Source organism: Cherax quadricarinatus, chromosome 44 (assembly GCF_038502225.1).
Source record: "Cherax quadricarinatus isolate ZL_2023a chromosome 44, ASM3850222v1, whole genome shotgun sequence".
In the NCBI taxonomy this organism is placed as follows: domain Eukaryota; kingdom Metazoa; phylum Arthropoda; class Malacostraca; order Decapoda; family Parastacidae; genus Cherax; species Cherax quadricarinatus.
This window is the reverse complement of record NC_091335.1, coordinates 27,525,531-27,544,515: the sequence shown is the minus strand read 5'-3', so window position 1 is coordinate 27,544,515 and position 18,985 is coordinate 27,525,531. Positions and strand designations below refer to the sequence as shown.

The window sequence follows — 18,985 nt, the reverse complement described above, 5'->3', positions numbered from 1 at the left end:
TATTAGCGTGGAACGCCGTAAAGCGGGGCCTTACTGTACTCAGTGTTGTCCTGGCTTCAGATTACTGCTTAACTATATTTCCTTTTCCTATTCTGTATAGTCCAGTTGTATATTATTTAATTTATAAATTCTATGATTATTTGCATTCCCTAGCTTTAAGACATTTATCTACTTTGATTTCTTCTGCTAATTTCATGACCACAACACTAACTTGCATAAATAACCTTTAAGTTTTTTTGTGCCAGAAACATTCCCAGTCAAGGAATTACAAGTAATTGTACTATTGTATTAAGCAATTGTACTATTCGAATAGATTTCACCAAAACAAGAGGAAATATAAAAAAGACTTGAAGACACTCGGATTCTTGGCACCCATAAACTGAATAAAACTAGAGATATTGTCCAAATTCAACCGAACAAACCACAACTACAGCTTATTGATACAGTTAACAAGATAAATGACCTCTCAACCATAGGATCAAATCTCGCTAGTAAAATCCCAGGCAAAAGTGCCCAAGTGAGTGATTACTTAGATGGGAATTTCCCAACTTCCTTCTGTCTTGCACCAACCAAGTCCGCAGAAGTCATTGCAATTATTAAGTCGCTAATAAATAAATCGGGAAGTCTAGCACAGGTCCCACCATTATTGTATAAATGAACGGCTCATGTTCTTTCACTCACTATTTCATTACTCTTTAACACAACTCAGGATAGCAAGGGTTACACCAATACACAAAAGTGGTGACCCCACAGATGTAAACAACTACAGGCCAATATCAGACTTACCGTTGCTATCCAAAATCTTCGAGAAACTCATGCACAAGAGATTATGCTCCTTTATAAAATCACAAAGCATCCTCAGCCCCTGCCAGTTTGGCTTCAGGAAAAACAAATGCACAAACGACGCAATTGTAGAAATGCTAGACCTACTTTACACTGCACTTGAAAAAATGAATATCCACTAGGACTCTTTATTGACCTAAGGAAAGCTTTTGACACAGTAGACCACAGCATCCTACTCCACAAACTTGATCGTTATGGTATAAGAGGCCACACACTTACATATATCAAATCTTACCTTGCTAACAGACATCAATACATCTCTATTAAGGACACAACCTCATCAACAAGACCTCTGGACACTGGAATACCACAGGGAGGTATCCTTGGCCCCCTGCTCTTCCTCTTATGCTGTACATCACTTATCTTCCAAACGTATTATAACAACTTAGTTTTTTTCTCTTTGCTCATGACATGACTTTCCTCACTCAGCACTATTGTTAATGAAGAGCTAGTAAAAATATCGATCTGGTTGACTGCCAATAAACTTATCCTTAACCCTTTAAGGGTCCACAGGCCCTCTCAGAGACTTGTTCTCAGGGTCTCCCAAATTTAAAAATTTTCCAGTCTGCTAGTCGACAGAAATCATAACTATTTCGCTAGAACTCCATTTTTTTCTATTGAATGAGTACAAGAAACCACCAATTTACCGATTTCAACTATCCAATACAGTGGTCAGAATTTATCAATTTTGCCAATTTCACACAAATTTCAAAAGATGCCAACTTCCAAATAGGGTCCAGAATAAACAAGAAAGACATTCCTGGCACTAAAATAACATTTCCTCTGTTCATTAGTCACGTCCCCAGGCCCCTCTTACATTTTGTTTGCTTTCCACTTTGAATTTTTATTCTCAAAAAAAAAAAAAAAAAGATTTACTCTTATGCAGACTAATGCATTAGTGTAGAAATGGTATAAATAATATTGACCATACAATAAGTGTCAGGGGCCCGAGACTGTTCAACTGCCTCCCAGCACACATAAGGGGGATTACCAACAGACCCCTGGCAGTCTTCAAGCTGGCACTGGACAAGCACCTAAAGTCAGTTCCGGATCAGCCGGGCTGTAGCTCGTATGTTGGTTTGCGTGCAGCCAGCAGCAACAGCCTGGTTGATCAGGCTGTGATCCACCAGGAGGCCTGGTCTCAGACCGGGCCGCGGGGGCGTTGACCCCCGGAACTCTCTCCAGGTAAACTCCAGGTAAACACTTGTGAAAGAATATTAGACTCACCAGTTGACGTGTATTGGACGCTTAGCATGATTTGTTTACTTTCGAACTTTGGTAAAAATCGAACATTTCTTCTACTTTGAGCTCAATTTCAAGGTACTTTTCATTGTAAAACCAGTCAAAATCATCTCAATTTCTGTAATATGTCTTCCATTCTATACAATGAGACCTGGAAAACTAGAATACAACAATAAATACCATACAAAAATATAGTGCAAAGTTGCTGTTTTAATCCAAAAACACGGTCAAAGTTTTTTTTTTCTCATTACGCACTGTGTGCTGCAGGACTTTTTTTATATTGTGCACACTGACCACATAGACCCATTCTTTCATATGTAGGCCTACCAGCTTTCTCTCATTAGATTTGAAGGCGCTAGAATTTATGCGTACTAGTACGTCTTGGACACTGGTGCGTAAGCCGTACTAGTACGGCCGAAACCCTGAAAGGGTTAATATTGACAACAACCTTCTACATTATGTTTAGGAGCAGAACAGGTGATGCCCAACTGAACATTATGATTGATAACACTCAATGCTAAACATAATGAGGGCAAATTTCTGGGTCTGCACCTTGACAGGAACTTGAAATTCAACACCCATAGCCAACACATGCCAAAGAAAAGTCCCCAGATCAATTGGGATCCTCTCAAAGATACATTATTATATACCACAATCAGCCTTACTCACTATACTATTCACTCATATATCCCTACCTCACCTATGCTATATGGGTCTGGAGATCAACAGCAGCAACCCACTTAAAGCCAATATTAACCCAACAGAAAGCTGCGGTAAGAATTATCATGCAATCCAATGCTAGACAACACACCTCCCCACTCTTCAAAGACCTAAACTGTACAAAACATTCACGCCTACAACAGTGCAACCTACATTTACAGAACCATATTAATCTTGAACTAAAACACTTTCCTGATAGCTGCAACAGGACCCATAGACATAATACCAGACAAAAATCTCTATGATATTCCTTGTATTTGGCTAAATCTTTTCAAAAATTCAGTGAACATAAAAGGGCCCAAGATCTGGAACTTTCTGCCCAAAATCTCCAGAACCACTGACTCAACCAGCATTTTCAAAAGTACCGTTAAAAAACACCTTATCTTACTAACACACCCCAACATCAGTTGTGTGAAAGCCACACATGCTATTTTCATTATCATGAACACATCTAAAACTATTTTAATAGACGTAACTCTCATTATCTGTAAATTTCTGATCTTATACTTACACTCACCCATATGACTGTAAACATAAATTTCCTGATATAGTTATTGTCTAATTAATATTAAGTTAGTCCTAAGTTTGCCTGAAATACTCTGCCAATAAAGGAGCTTTCGATTGTAGAAACAGCATATCATACCGAGTTAAAACCATTCCTATTACTAAATCATACTTTTTTCTTGCTACCTCACTGTTATCAGTCTTATTAATGATAAATTTTTTAATTACCAAACTTTTATATTAATGTGAAATAGTGAATACTAAAATGTATTATGTCAATATAGAGTAGTCAGTAATAATTAGGATTAGTCTGCTCAAATGCCTAGGCATGCTAGTGGCTGTAAACGGATGGGGTTGTAGGCGCCCTTATAAACACAAACATTAAAAATCAGGAACGTGACGGTAAGCTGTCCAATATACAAAAACAGTTAGAAACAGAAATACAAATAGCTAGAGCTTCATTTAAGGAGGTTATTAATAGAATATTCAAGAGGTTGCTAGTAGAATTGCAGTAAATCAACCATTCAAATCATTATGAAGCTGTGTGTAGTCTGTGGTCAGTCAAACAAACGGGCTTCCACATGGATAAATTGTCATTTTTGTGGAAATTGGTGTCACGCCCCTTGTGCAGATATTCAAGAACTAGCTACAAGCAGTATTAAAACAGAGAAGTGTTTTTGGGTATGCCCAAATGAGGAAAATCTGTGGACTAAAATCACAAGGGTATTAAAAGAGGACAACATCAAAGCTGCTTTCATAGAAAACCTGGAAGCTTTCTACAACAGATGGGAACATAAAAAGTCTGGGCTGAATGGTACTGCCCTTGATACTGGCCATGTAGTCACAAACTGTAAGGCTGGAGGTGATGTCCTGGTAGTCAGTAAATGTGGGGCTGATAGTGCTGTCCTGGGAGACAGTAATGGTGAAGCTGGAGGTGCTGTCCTGGGAGACAGAAATGGTGAAGCTGGAGATACTGTCCTGGGAGACAGTAATGGTGAAGCTGGAGATACTGTCCTGGGAGACAGTAATGGTGAAGCTGGAGATTTTGTCCAGGTAGTCGGGAATTATACGCAGGAAGGAATACATATAAATGACCTCATAGGGGACAGGAGCCATAGTAGGGAAACAAGTGTAGTCAAAGATAAGATAAAACCAATATTGCAAACTAGAAATACCGCAGGAAATAGCAAACAAGAGGACTCCAATAGCAATACTGAGGATAAATTACCAAAAACAACTGGTGGGAGCTCCATTGTTGGTGCTAGGGATGATAGAAGTAAGACAGGGAAACATGCACCAACAGGGAATACAGTCACAGAAACCCAAGGCAAGCGGAAACCAAGCCTGTGCACATACTATGCACTTGGTATCTGCTGGCATGGGAAATCTGGAAAAACAGATGGGACATGCAACTATGACCACCCTAGAAAATGCCATGCCCATATGACAACAGGAAAATGCAAACTCCCTTCCTGTAAGCTTTTTCACCCTGAAATGTGTACCTCTTCAGTACAGGAAAGACTGTGCTATAACTTAAATTGCCAGGCATACCATCTAAAGGGGACAAAAAGATACAAAACATCCAGGCCATGGGAAAACCTGGGTAGCCACAGCCACTCAAGAGGGAGAGGTTTTTTAGTGCCAGGAAGGAAAAAAAACTGGCAGGAAATGGCAGAAATCGTACACCAAATCCAGTCATTCCTGGAGTGGAACCACAGTCGATGGCCTCCACTCCAAACCAACAGATACAGATACTAATGCCGGAAAAAAGATCCCCCCCCAGTACCAACAATACCACCAGTCCGATAACATTCTTCTTTGCAAATATACAGGGTCTAAAGCCAGCAACAAACAACAAAATACCTTTCATCCGTGGACTGCTTGCAGAGGCAAAGGCAATGTTCGCGGCTTTCACTGAGACCCACATAAAGGATCACTTGGACAACGAAATATGGATCCCAGGTTACAACCTATACAGATGTGACAGAGTGAACAGGCAAAAGGGGGGGGGTTGGCCTGTACATTGCAGAGTCACTTGTTTGCACAGAACTGCTTAATGCCTCAAATGATGTAGTGGAAGTTTTAGCAGTAAAGGTCGAGAACCAAAACCTAGTCATTGTGGTAGTCTACAAGCCTCCAGATGCAACATCCCAGCAATTCCAGGAACAGCTGTTAAAAATTGACCACTGTCTGGAAAATCTTCCAGCTCCTGCACCCAACATCTTGCTCCTGGGGGATTTCAACTTAAGGCACCTAAAATGGAGGAATATAGCAAATAATATTGTTGCAGTAATAACACCAGGAGGCAGCTCTGATGAAAACTCACACTCACACGAGCTTTTAAATCTCTGCACAAAATTCAATTTAAACCAGCAAATAATAGAGCCTACTAGACTGGAGAATACACTAGACCTCATCTTCACTAACAATGATGATCTGATAAGAAATATCACCATATCAAAAACAATATACTCAGATCACAACATAATTGAGGTTCAGACATGTATGCGTGGAGCCCCAGACCGACAAAATGAGACTAGTCACGAGGGAGCATTCACCAAATTCAACTTCAATAACAAAAACATAAAGTGGGACCAAGTAAACCAAGTCCTAACCGATATAAGCTGGGAAGATACACTAAGCAACACAGACCCCAACTTATGCCTAGAACAGATTAACTCGGTGGCACTCGATGTATGCACAAGGCTTATTCCTCTAAGAAAAAGGAGGAGTAGATGTAAAATAGAAAGAGACAGGCGCTCCCTTTACAGGCGACGGAAAAGAATAACAGAGCGGCTAAAAGAGGTCAATATATCTGAAATGCGTAGGGAGACACTGAGTCAGGAATCGCAGGAAGAACTAAAAGCCATAAATGAAATCGAAAGAAACCCAAAGTATTTCTTCTCCTATGCCAAATCAAAATCGAGAACAACGTCCAGTATTGGGCCCCTACTTAAACAAGATGGGTCCTACACAGATGACAGCAAGGAAATGAGTGAGCTACTCAAGTCCCAATATGACTCAGTTTTTAGCAAGCCGCTAACCAGACTGAGAGTCGAAGATCAAAATGAATTTTTTATGAGAGAGCCACAAAATTTGATTAACACAAGCCTATCCGATGTTATCCTGACGCCAAATGACTTCGAACAGGCGATAAATGACATGCCCATGCACTCTGCCCCAGGGCCAGACTCATGGAACTCTGTGTTCATCAAGAACTGCAAGAAGCCCCTATCACGAGCCTTTTCCATCCTATGGAGAGGGAGCATGGACACGGGGGTCGTCCCTCAGTTACTAAAAACAACAGACATAGCCCCACTCCACAAAGGGGGCAGTAAAGCAATAGCAAAGAACTACAGACCAATAGCACTAACATCCCATATCATAAAAATCTTTGAAAGGGTCCTAAGAAGCAAGATCACCACCCATCTAGAAACCCATCAGTTACACAACCCAGGGCAACATGGGTTTAGAACAGGTCGCTCCTGTCTGTCTCAACTATTGGATCACTACGACAAGGTCCTAAATGCACTAGAAGACAAAAAGAATGCAGATGTAATATATACAGACTTCGCAAAAGCCTTCGACAAGTGTGACCATGGCGTAATAGCGCACAAAATGCGTGATAAAGGAATAACAGGAAAAGTCGGTCGATGGATCTATAATTTCCTCACTAACAGAACACAGAGAGTAGTCGTCAACAGAGTAAAGTCCGAGGCAGCTACGGTGAAAAGCTCTGTTCCACAAGGCACAGTACTAGCTCCCATCTTGTTCCTCATCCTCATATCCGACATAGACAAGGATGTCAGCCACAGCACCGTGTCTTCCTTTGCAGATGACACCCGAATCTGCATGACAGTGTCTTCCATTGCAGACACTGCAAGGCTCCAGGCGGACATCAACCAAATCTTTCAGTGGGCTGCAGAAAACAATATGAAGTTCAACGATGAGAAATTTAAATTACTCAGATATGGTAAACATGAGGAAATTAAATCTTCATCAGAGTACAAAACAAATTCTGGCCACAAAATAGAGCGAAACACCAACGTCAAAGACCTGGGAGTAATTATGTCGGAGGATCTCACCTTCAAGGACCATAACATTGTATCAATCGCATCTGCTAGAAAAATGACAGGATGGATAATGAGAACCTTCAAAACTAGGGAGGCCAAGCCCATGATGACACTCTTCAGGTCACTTGTTCTATCTAGGCTGGAATATTGCTGCACTCTAACAGCACCTTTCAAGGCAGGTGAAATTGCTGACCTAGAAAATGTACAGAGAAATTTCACGGCGCGCATAACGGAGATAAAACACCTCAATTACTGGGAGCGCTTGAGGTTTCTAAACCTGTATTCCCTGGAACGCAGGAGGGAGAGATACATGATTATATACACCTGGAAAATCCTAGAGGGACTAGTACCGAACTTGCACACGAAAATCACTCACTACGAAAGCAAAAGACTTGGCAGACGATGCACCATCCCCCCAATGAAAAGCAGGGGTGTCACTAGCACGTTAAGAGACCATACAATAAGTGTCAGGGGCCCGAGACTGTTCAACTGCCTCCCAGCACACATAAGGGGGATTACCAACAGACCCCTGGCAGTCTTCAAGCTGGCACTGGACAAGCACCTAAAGTCAGTTCCTGATCAGCCGGGCTGTGGCTCGTACGTTGGTTTGCGTGCAGCCAGCAGCAACAGCCTGGTTGATCAGGGGCTGATCCACCAGGAGGCCTGGTCACAGACCGGGCCGCGGGGGCGTTGACCCCCGAAACTCTCTCCAGGTAAACTCCAGGTCCAGGTAAACTTAATGTTTTGTAATATGTAAACCACACACTGTAAGCTTTGCAAAGAAATAAAATTTTCATTTTCATTTTCATTTTTCAGAATCAATTTGAGTAAAGTTAACAAAGCCACACAAGTACAATAAAGCATTAAAAAAAATTGCTCTTAAAATCTGTTTTTTTTTTTATATGGTATTAAAGAAATTATAATCCCCCACCAGGCCCGGTGGCCTGGTGGCTTAAGCTCCCGCTTCACACACGGAGGGCCCGGGTTCGATTCCCGGCGGGTGGAAACATTTCGACACGTTTCCTTACACCTATTGTCCTGTTCACCTAGCAGCAAATAGGTACCTGGGTGTTAGTTGACTGGTGTGGGTCGCATCCTGGGGGACAAGATTAAGGACCCCAATGGAAATAAGTTAGACAGTCCTCGATGACGCACCGACTTTCTTGGGTTATCCTGGGTGGCTAACCCTCCGGGGTTAAAAATCCAAACGAAATCTTATCTTATCTTATATAAAGCTCCAGCTGAATGTTGGGCATCATTTGTCACTAATGGAGAGTGAGACCCAAAGTTACCAAGTACATAAACCTATTAGTAATTTATTTGCATTTTGCTAGGCCATGCACATGTAATAATTATCTTTATCTGATTTCAGGGGATGGCTATAAATATATACTTGCATGCCTCTACAAAGAGTTGCAGGAGACAAAGACTATTGATGGATTTTTCGTCACTGATCAAATCACATATAAAAAGAAGCCAGAGAATACCCAAGAGTTCCTCAAGGACATAAATGTAGTTTATCATTTGAGCTCAACTGATGTACAACAGAAAGTCAAATTTGATGCATAGTACATACCCACAAGTAAAAATTGAATCATTTTATTTTTATATATATATATATATATATATATATATATATATATATATATATATATATATATATATATATATATATATATATATATATATAATTATGATTATATTTGTCAGTGAAATAATGTATTTTTGTGATGTTTTAACTTAGTACTTACTGAAAATATGAATTTGTATGTCTACAAGGCCATCATGTATATTATCCACAACTTCTAAAAAAATGGGCACTTTTTGACTGTGTTCACCAGAAAAATTCTTAACATTAAGTGAGGGCATTAATATTCATTAATATGAAAACTCCCAAGAAACTGATACTGAGTTATTTGAGATACACTGCCCTTTCATTCCGTGGACCATATTTGGATGTCTCTCATTCCCCAAGGTACTGTATGACCTCAGTGGCATTTGATAATTTCATAGTAAAAATGGTGGAATTGCCACTTCCATTATATTGAAACAGAATTTACTGGACTTAATTAACACGCAGATCAAATGGACAAGAAACAATGACTAGCAGATTCTCTTATCAGTAGCAAATTGTTCCCAGACACTGTAGACTGATATACATATTGTTCCCAGACACTGAAGACTGATATACATATTGTTCCCAGACACTAGACTGATATACATATTGTTCCCAGACACTGTAGACTGATATACATATTGTTCCCAGACACTGTAGACTGATATACATATTGTTCCCAGACACTGTAGACTGATATACATATTGTTCCCAGACACTGTAGACTGATATACATACTGTTCCCAGACACTGTTGACTGATATACATATTGTTCCCAGACACTGTAGACTGATATATATATTGTTCCCAGACACTGTAGACTGATATACATATTGTTCCCAGACACTGTAGACTGATATACATATTGTTCCCAGACACTGTAGACTGATATACATATTGTTACCAGACACTGTAGACTGATATACATATTGTTCCCAGACACTGTAGACTGATATACATATTGTTCCCAGACACTGTAGACTGGTGTATATATTGTTTTGCATGTGTTGGCTGTGGTAAAAACTACACCATTGTTTTGAATATTTTGGTCAGATTACTGAAGGAAAAACAGTCAGATAAATAGTATGGAATAATCAGTGACTAAGACTTGAACAGTCAAGTCAGTGAATCTGGCCTAACTTAACCATCAGCCACACAGTCATAAGTTTGCAACTCCATGTAGTAGTAATATGTGCCTGTCTACCAGTACTACTTGACTAGCCAAAAAACCCATTGTAAGATTAGTGTTTCCTTTTATCCATTGTAAAATTATATTGCCTGTTATTAAAGTACTTAAAAGTACTTTACATTTTGCATTTTTCAAGATTCTTATAACCTTGCTACATATGAGTTAGAACAGTGCTTTTGTATACAATTTCATTTATCTACTTTTATAATTATTGTTACTGTAACCACTATTACTAAGTTTGGAAGGTTCAACTTGAATAATAGTCTTTATTTTTGTGCCCAGTTTTGTCACACTTATTATCTGTAATGCTTGGTATGGATTACCTTTTCATTTATCTAAATAAACATTGACTTTACTTTTTTTTTATTACAATTCTTTTTTTATTAATATAATTTCTATATTTTTAGTAGTACAGTACTCATAACATACAATATTATTGTCAATTATTTCACATGCAATACACAGGATACCTGGAGGGGGATACCTGTTTAAAACTTAGTCTAGTCTTATACATAGTTTTATTATCATTTTTATGGATCTGATAAATGGCATTAATAGGAAGTTAAAAGAGATACCAGTTATGAGATAATTCATGAAGTAATAAACATTGTAAGTGTCAATTATAAAAGGTGAGTGGTATTATTTTATGAAGTTACGATGCAAAACAATATAATACAATACAAGCTTTCTGAAGGTTGTTTCTGAGTTTGATGAGTTTAGAGAATTTTTTTTTATTCCCAGCCATGGACCAAGCTTGTTTGGTGCTTGCTTAGATAACCAGGCAGTTGCTGCTGGCAGCCCATGGTCCCATCCATACATCTGTCAGTTCTGAGTTGATTGGGCAATTGGAGAAACTTATCCAGTTTCCTATGAAGCCTTTTACACTTGTCCCAGAAGCATATCTGATATCCTCTTGTAAGATGTTGAATATTATTTTAGGCACAAGACTAGGATGTTTATAGTGTTCTCTTATTGTGCCTACAGCATTCCTGCTTTTCACTGGATCTAATTGTACAGTTTCTCTAATCTCTCACTCCAGTAAGCTGCAATGGCAGTGCACATATGAGACTATTTTACATGCAAACACACACACACACGTAGTGTAGTGGGTCACAAGCGCCAGGCTCCGAGAATCTTAGTGCTTTTAGGGCGTGCTTTAGCAGCTAGAAGCAACCAGTGTTAGTGACAACGTCAGTGAACAACCCTACAAGTGATAACCAAAGTATTAGCAAAAATAAATAAAGTAAAGACGAGAGAAAGCCTGAAATTATACAACAAAATTTCAAAGTGCCAGTTCGTTGAGGCCTAGTTGGCACTTGTTGCCACACTCTTACAAATATACAAAGTGAGTGACTAAAGAGAAAAGATCAAATAGAATTAAGAGAGGTTGGCTAACGAGAAACTGATGTAGCACAGCCTGCGTGAACAAGCTAGCCAGAAAGGGGATTATATATATACATAAATATATATAAGCAGAGGTGGTGGCAGCAGTAGGCCTGAGGAAGTAGTGCTGGCATAACAGGTTGGGTGTCATCACAAATAAGAAGTGTACTTACCAAAAGTGAAGTGTAAATTATAAAAGTAGCAGTATACAAGTGATAAGTGTGGTAAATGAGGACTCAAAAGGGCAACGAGAAAAGAATAGCTGAAGAAGTCAGAGGCGGATGGGCGAGGTGCATGAGTCATCGTACAGCGAGCATCGTACATCAGGCATCTGGATGGACGTCCCCTCTGAGGAGTAACGTACAAATCACCTGTTTGTGGTTGGCGGGAAGTTTTGAGTGGTAGAGCCGGCCCTACGATCACTGGTAGCTGGCTATCACAAACCCTGCTCCAGAGCGATTATCATACACACAACACCTAGCAGTAGTAGGAAGATAAAATTTGTAGGAGCAAGGAATAGGCAGGAAGATTAAGTTGTGGCTAATGGGACTACAGCCCTGACAACAGTTTTGAGAGATAATGTTTTAGGACACAAAGACAGTACAATCTGAGAAGCAAGTATTGGGTACACATGTAGTAAAAGGTAGTACATAACTGGGTGAAAGAAAGACTCGTTAACACACGCTAGTATTATAATTATTAGAATTACTCTGTTAATGGTATCTTACTAGTATTACAGATACACAGAGGTGAATTGTATTTCTGGGACATATAAACAACTGACGTGCTCACACACACACGTGCTCACACACACACACGTGCACACACATACACACTCGGGGCCAGGAGCTGAGTCTCGACCCCTGAAACCACAACTAGGTGAGTACACACACCCACTCATTCACACAGCTGATCCTTGGAATTTGACCGCATCCCCTCACCCCCCCACACACCTTTCCCTCCCCCACAGAACTTTCCCCTCCCCCGCTCTTGCCTTCACTCCCTCCTCCCTCCTACCTTTCTCTCTCCCCCTCCCTCGCGTTTCTCTCTCTCATAGCCTTTTTCCCTCCCCTTCCCCCTACTCTCTCTCTCTCTCTCTCTCTCTCTCTCTCTCTCTCTCTCTCTCTCTCTCTCTCTCTCTCTCTCTCTCTCTCCCTTTTTTCTATATTTCTACCCCTCCCTCGCATTTCTCTCTCTCCTAAGAAGCAAGATCACCACCAATCTAGAAACCCATCAGTTACACAACCCAAGGCAACATGGGTTTAGAACAGGTCGCTCCTGTCTGTCTCAACTATTGGATCACTACGACAAGGTCCTTGATGCACTAGAAGACAAAAAGAATGCAGATGTAATACATACAGACTTTGCAAAAGCCTTCGACAAGTGTGACCATGGCGTAATAGCGCACAAAATGCGTGCTAAAGGAATAAGAGGAAAAGTCGGTCGATGGATCTATAATTTCCTCACTAACAACACAGAGTAGTAGTCAACAGAGTAAAGTCCGAGGAAGCCACGGTGAAAAGCTCTGTTCCACAAGGCACAGTACTCGCTCCCATCTTATTCCTCATCCTCATATCTGACATAGACAAGGATGTCAGCCACAGCACTGTGTCTTCCTTTGCAGATGACACCCGAATCTGCACGACAGTGTCTTCCATTGCAGACACTGCAAGGCTCCAGGCGAACATCAACCAAATCTTTCAGTGGGCTGCAGAAAACAATATGAAGTTCAACGATGAGAAATTTCAATTACTCAGATATGGTAAACACGAGGAAATTAAATCTTCATCAGAGTACAAAACAAATTCTGGCCACAAAATAGAGCAAAACACCAACGTCAAAGACCTGGGAGTGATCATGTCGGAGGATCTCACCTTCAAGGACCATAACATTGTATCAATCGCATCTGCTAGAAAAATGACAGGATGGATAATGAGAACCTTCAAAACTAGGGATGCCAAGCCCATGATGACACTCTTCAGGTCACTTGTTCTATCTAGGCTAGAATATTGCTGCACACTAACAGCACCTTTCAAGGCAGGTGAAATTGCTGACCTAGAAAATGTACAGAGAACCTTCACGGCGCGCATAACGGAGATAAAACATCTCAATTACTGGGAGCGCTTGAGGTTCCTGAACCTGTATTCCCTGGAATGCAGGCGGGAGAGATACATGATTATATACACCTGGAAAATCCTAGAGGGACTAGTACCGAACTTGCAAACGAAAATCACTCACTACGAATGCAAAAGACTTGGCAGACGATGCAACATCCCCCCAATGAAAAGCAGGGGTGTCACTAGCACGTTAAGAGACCATACAATAAGTGTCAGGGGCCCGAGACTGTTCAACTGCCTCCCAGCATACATAAGGGGGATTACCAACAGACCCCTGGCAGTCTTCAAGCTGGCACTGGACAAGCACCTAAAGTCGGTTCCTGATCAGCCGGGCTGTGGCTCGTACGTTGGTTTGCGTGCAGCCAGCAGTAACAGCCTGGTTGATCAGGCTCTGGTCCACCCTGAGGCCTGGTTACAGACCGGGCCGCGGGGGCGTTGATCCCCGGAACTCTCTCCAGGTAAACTCCCTCTCTTATAAGTGAGCAATATGCTGCAGTATCTCTGAAGGTTCTGGCTTCAGTTGTTTTTGAGTCTTCCTGAAGGGAAATACGACTCTGACAATAATAAGGAGCCATCCCTATCTCTACTTCTTTCAGGGACATGTTACTAGGGACACTACATTCTCCCTAACGGTTGGGGCTTATGGGGGCAGTTGGGACGGATGTGACCTACTTTGCTGCATAGGAAGCAGATGACAGTCTTGACCTTAGCTCCCTGCTGATGTTGCAACTGGTGTCGCTCTGGCTGGTGTCGCTCTGGATACTGTTGTCAAGTTGCACCATGTTGAGTGGTTTGTCACTCACCAGGTTGACCATAAGTTGAGTAGCGGGGCTCACCAGGTGACTTAGTTGGCTGACGTAGACGTTCTTCCTCCGGCTGGCACTTCATCTTCCAATGTTGACGATCTCTGCTCATTCCAGGCTGTTGAAATGAGAGATGGGACCGCTCGGACAAGGAGCGGTTGGTTTCAAAGGTATCAGCCAACCTGGCTGCCTCCAATGCAGTAGTTAAGACACGATCCTGCAAGAAGACTCTAACCTCTGGTCCCACAGACTCCAGCAGGTTGTCAACTAGGACAAGCTGCACGAGATCATCAAAGATAGCAACACCACTTGCTTTATACTGGCTGGTAAAAGCTTTGGTCTGCTGTCGCACAAAATCCACCAGGGATTGACCAAGCTGTCGTCTGCCTAACTTGAATGACTTCCTATACTTAGCTGGGATATATTGATATGCTCCCAGAACTGTGGTGCTCACCACTTTATAATCGAAAAAAATCAGGTAAATTCCTGTGCCTTACCAAACAACGCTGTGTGAACCAATAACACCCACTGCTGTTCCGGCCACCTCAAGGCTCGAGCCTGATTTTCGAAAGTTTCGAAAAGTTGTTCTGGTTCTGCCTCACTGAAGCGGGGAACAACTTGCGAGAACTGCCTTCTTTCTTTTTCCCTATCAAACTCTTTCTTGGCATGTGCCCTCTGTTCCCTAGTCTGCTCAAGATTGATTTTCGCCAACTCAAGTGCCAATGCAGCTGATTCGCCTTCAGACAACCCTATTGCACAAGACTGACGACTTTGCTCCGTTGACGTATCATTTTCCTCCTGCGAGAACATCGGGGTTTCATTCCTGGCTCCCGTAGAGGAAGGAGTCTGATGTGCCATCTCCTCTTCCCGAAGTTTGATACTTAAAAGAGTATGAAGCTGCGCAACTGTAAGAGTGCGTTCATAATTAATGCCAATGGAACGAGCAATTTGCCAACAACGCTGTAGGGAAAATTCCGACACCAGACGTCGAACTCGTCTAGGTGGCATACCCCAACATATAAGTTATTTGCTATGCACAGTACAACTGTAGAATACTCGTACCCCAAGTAAGTTTATTCAGGTATACACAAATACAGTTACATAGAATTATCATACATAGCAGCATATGTGTAGAGAACCTAAGATAACCCAAAAAAGTCAGACAGAGTGACTTATTTCCATTGGGGTCCTTTTACCTTATTATTATAATATAAAGGTTATAATATTTTCTTATTATTCTATAATGAAGATAACATCTTATTATCATACTAAAAAGACTATCTACTACACGAGGGTCATTAAGACTATCTACTACACGAGGGTCATTAAGACTATCTACTACACGAGGGTCATTAAGACTATCTACTACACGAGGGTCATTAAGACTATCTACTACACGAGGGTCATTAAGACTATCTACTACACGAGGGTCATTAAGACTATCTACTACACGAGGGTCATTACTAGGAATAAGGTAAAATTTACACGTATGTTAGCTAAAAAATAAAAAAATCATTCCCCTCCCTTTCTGTAGCTACATTCATCAGACACTTTTTGGCACTCTTCTTGAACTGGTTCATGCTATGACTGGCTTTTACATGTGCGGGCAGTCTGTTCCATTCCTTTATTGCTGTACAATAAAAGGTGTTTGAAGCCTGGCCACTGACTGTGGGTACTACAAAGTTGTGCTCTCTCCCCCTAGTACTATGATTGCTTTGGTTCCCAACCTTGACAAAACTGACAGCAAGATATTCTGGACATTGTTTGTGAGCAATTTTATAAACATGATTTAGCTTCAGTTGTTTTACTCTGTCTTCAACATTCAGCATATCCAACTGCTGTAATTCATTCTGGCCTACGTGCTCTCTTGGTCCCAGCCCCAGGATGAATCTTACGATTTTGTTCTGGGTGATTTGCAGTCTATCTTTCAGTTTTTTTGTCAAGGCAGAGTACCATGAAGAGCAAGCGTAATCCATATGGCATTGTATAAGGGTCCTGCGAGCCTCAGTAGGTAGACACTGTGCTTGTCTATAGAGCAACTTCAGTCTGGCATTTGCTTTCTCTACTACACTGTTCCCTATCAATTCTCCTGACATGCATGGGTCAAAGGGGATTCCCAGATATTTTACTGATGAAACCAAAGTGATGGGCTCCCCATTACACTGGACATTAAAATTATTTACCCTTCTCAGTTTATGTTTCGTGCCAAAGAGAATGGCTTCAGTTTTCCCGAGGTGTAATGATAGTTTGTTGCCTACTAACCATTTGCTGCAGGACTCCAGTTCCAGTGTTAAAACATTAGCTATATCTTGTGGGTCTTTACCTGACACTAACAAAGCACTGTCATCTGCATACAGTAGGAGTTTGTACTTGTGTTATGTCATTGACATAACACAAGAATAATAAGGGACCCAGAATACTACCTTGGGGAACTCCACATGGTATCGGCAGGGGTTCTGATTCCGTTTTGTTGATTTTGACAATTTGTCTCCTGTTGCTAAGGCAGGACTTAAACCAGTCTACAGAACCTATACCGATAGCTTGAAGTTTCTTACATAATATATTGTGGTTGACAGTATCGAAGCCTTTTGCAGGTCTAAGGTTACCATACCTATGAGGTTCCCCTTTGACATTTCAGTTCTCAGGTAATCCATCAGATTAATTAGGGAGGTGTCGGTTGAGTAAGATCTTCTAAAGCCCGATTGATAGCTATGGAGAATGTTGTTGTCATTAAGGTACTTAACTACTTGAGAGTACACCTCCCTCTCTAGAATTTTGGATATTATACTGAGTATACTGGTTTAGAAAGACACGTAAGCAAACACTATAACATATTTATTAGAAAACGTTTCGGTCCTGGGACCTTGATCACTTCTAACATACAGAGGTAGAAAGACATTATATATATAGGCGGAGAGTGAGATGTGACGCACGTGACCTGAGGAATGTCATAAGAACATAAGAATGGAGGAACACTGTAGAAGGCCTACTGGCCCATGCGAGGCAGGTCCTTATCAAAACAACCTCTGTCCTATGATGAGGACCAGTAGACGATGAAATCATGTGACTCCTGTGTTGTTGGGTTGGTGCTGCTTAAGTATCATGTATGCCAATGTTTTTGAAATTTTGTAGTTTCCAGTGTTGCGTTCTATAGTGTCGGTGACGGTGATTAGTGAGGCTTCTAGGCACCGTCGGCGTCTGAGGTCTGGTTCGGTGAGAACGAGTTGTGCCTCGTTCCAGTTCATCAAATGCCCCGTGGAGTCTCTGTGGAGGACACAGGCGTACCTTACATCGTCTCTGTTAGAGGCATTTCGATGCTCATTCAGGCGGACTGCAAGATCTCTGCCTGTTTCGCCTACATATTTCTTGGGACAGAACCCACAGGGGATCGTGTAGACGCCTGCTGTAGAAGTTAGAGGTGTGGGGCTGCGTTTAGTAGTGAGGTCTTTGATAGAGGATGTGTTTATGGTGGAAACGTTGATGTTACTCATAGCAAGTGCCCGGCGAGTATTCGTGGCAACATCGCCACATGGGAGTACTATGAACTGTTTAGGGGGCTGTTCCATGGGCGGTTTGTTGAGGATAGCTTGTGCCTTGAGTCTGCAATCTCGGATGAAGAAAGATGGGAACTGAAGACGTGTAAAGGCTTGTGTTATGTAAGTGCATTCTTCTTCTAGAAAACAAGGGCTGGAGATGCGAAGAGCTCTCAAGAAGAAGCCAATGAGGACTCCTCTCTTAGTGCGGGTATCTTGGTGTGAATAAAAGTGTATAAGATCGTCCTTGTTGGTAGGTTTTCTATACACTTTGAAGAGAAGTTTGTCACTGTCGGGAGATCTGCACAGTAGAACGTCGAGGAAAGGAAGTTTGCCATCATTTTCGAGTTCAAGTGTAAACTTTATTGATGGTTCAACTGCATTGATCTTGTTGAGAAGGGCCTGGATATTGAGACGTCTTGGATAGAAAACCAATATATCATCAACGTATCTTAGCCAGGTAACGGTGTTGGGAATGAGGGTGCTGAATTTCTCTGTCTCTAAGTTTTCCATGAAGAGGTTGGCAAGCACAGCACTGAGCGGGCTGCCCATTGCCATCCCAAAGCATTGTTTGTAACAGTTGTCCTGATACTTGAAGAAGTTGAAATTAACACACAGTTCCACTAGATTGATGAAATCTAGAAGAGGTAAAGGGAGGTCGTGGTTTTCAGTGAGCCTCTGTCTCAGAATGTTGATTGCAGCGTCAGTAGGAACGTTGGTAAAGAGGGCTGTGACATCGAAGGAAGCCATGCTTTTGTTTTTGACATTCAGGTTGGAAATTCGGGAGAGAAGGTCACCTGAATGTTTGAGGTGGGCTTGACTGATAGTGCCCAGAAGCGCTGAAAGGTATTTGGCAAGGTGGCCGGCTAGTCTGTGTGGTGCACTCCCTATGCCCGAAGTGATAGGCCGTAGTGGGATGCCAGGTTTGTGTGTCTTAGGAAGGCCATACAGGCGTGCTGGTTT

At 41.6% G+C, this 18,985-nt stretch overlaps 1 protein-coding gene across 2 annotated transcripts in view; it reads left to right on the top strand.

The window, feature by feature from the left end:
* The window catches only part of LOC128697334 (uncharacterized), a 122,967-nt gene extending 112,426 nt beyond the window's left edge, over positions 1–10,541 (top strand). For both annotated transcript variants that reach the window (XM_070094218.1, XM_070094217.1), the window contains one exon: positions 8,755–10,541. In XM_070094218.1, coding sequence (XP_069950319.1) covers positions 8,755–8,951 — 197 coding nt within the window. In that variant the 3' untranslated portion in view covers positions 8,952–10,541. The remainder of the gene's footprint in view (positions 1–8,754) is intronic.
* Positions 10,542–18,985: the final 8,444 nt, after the last annotated feature.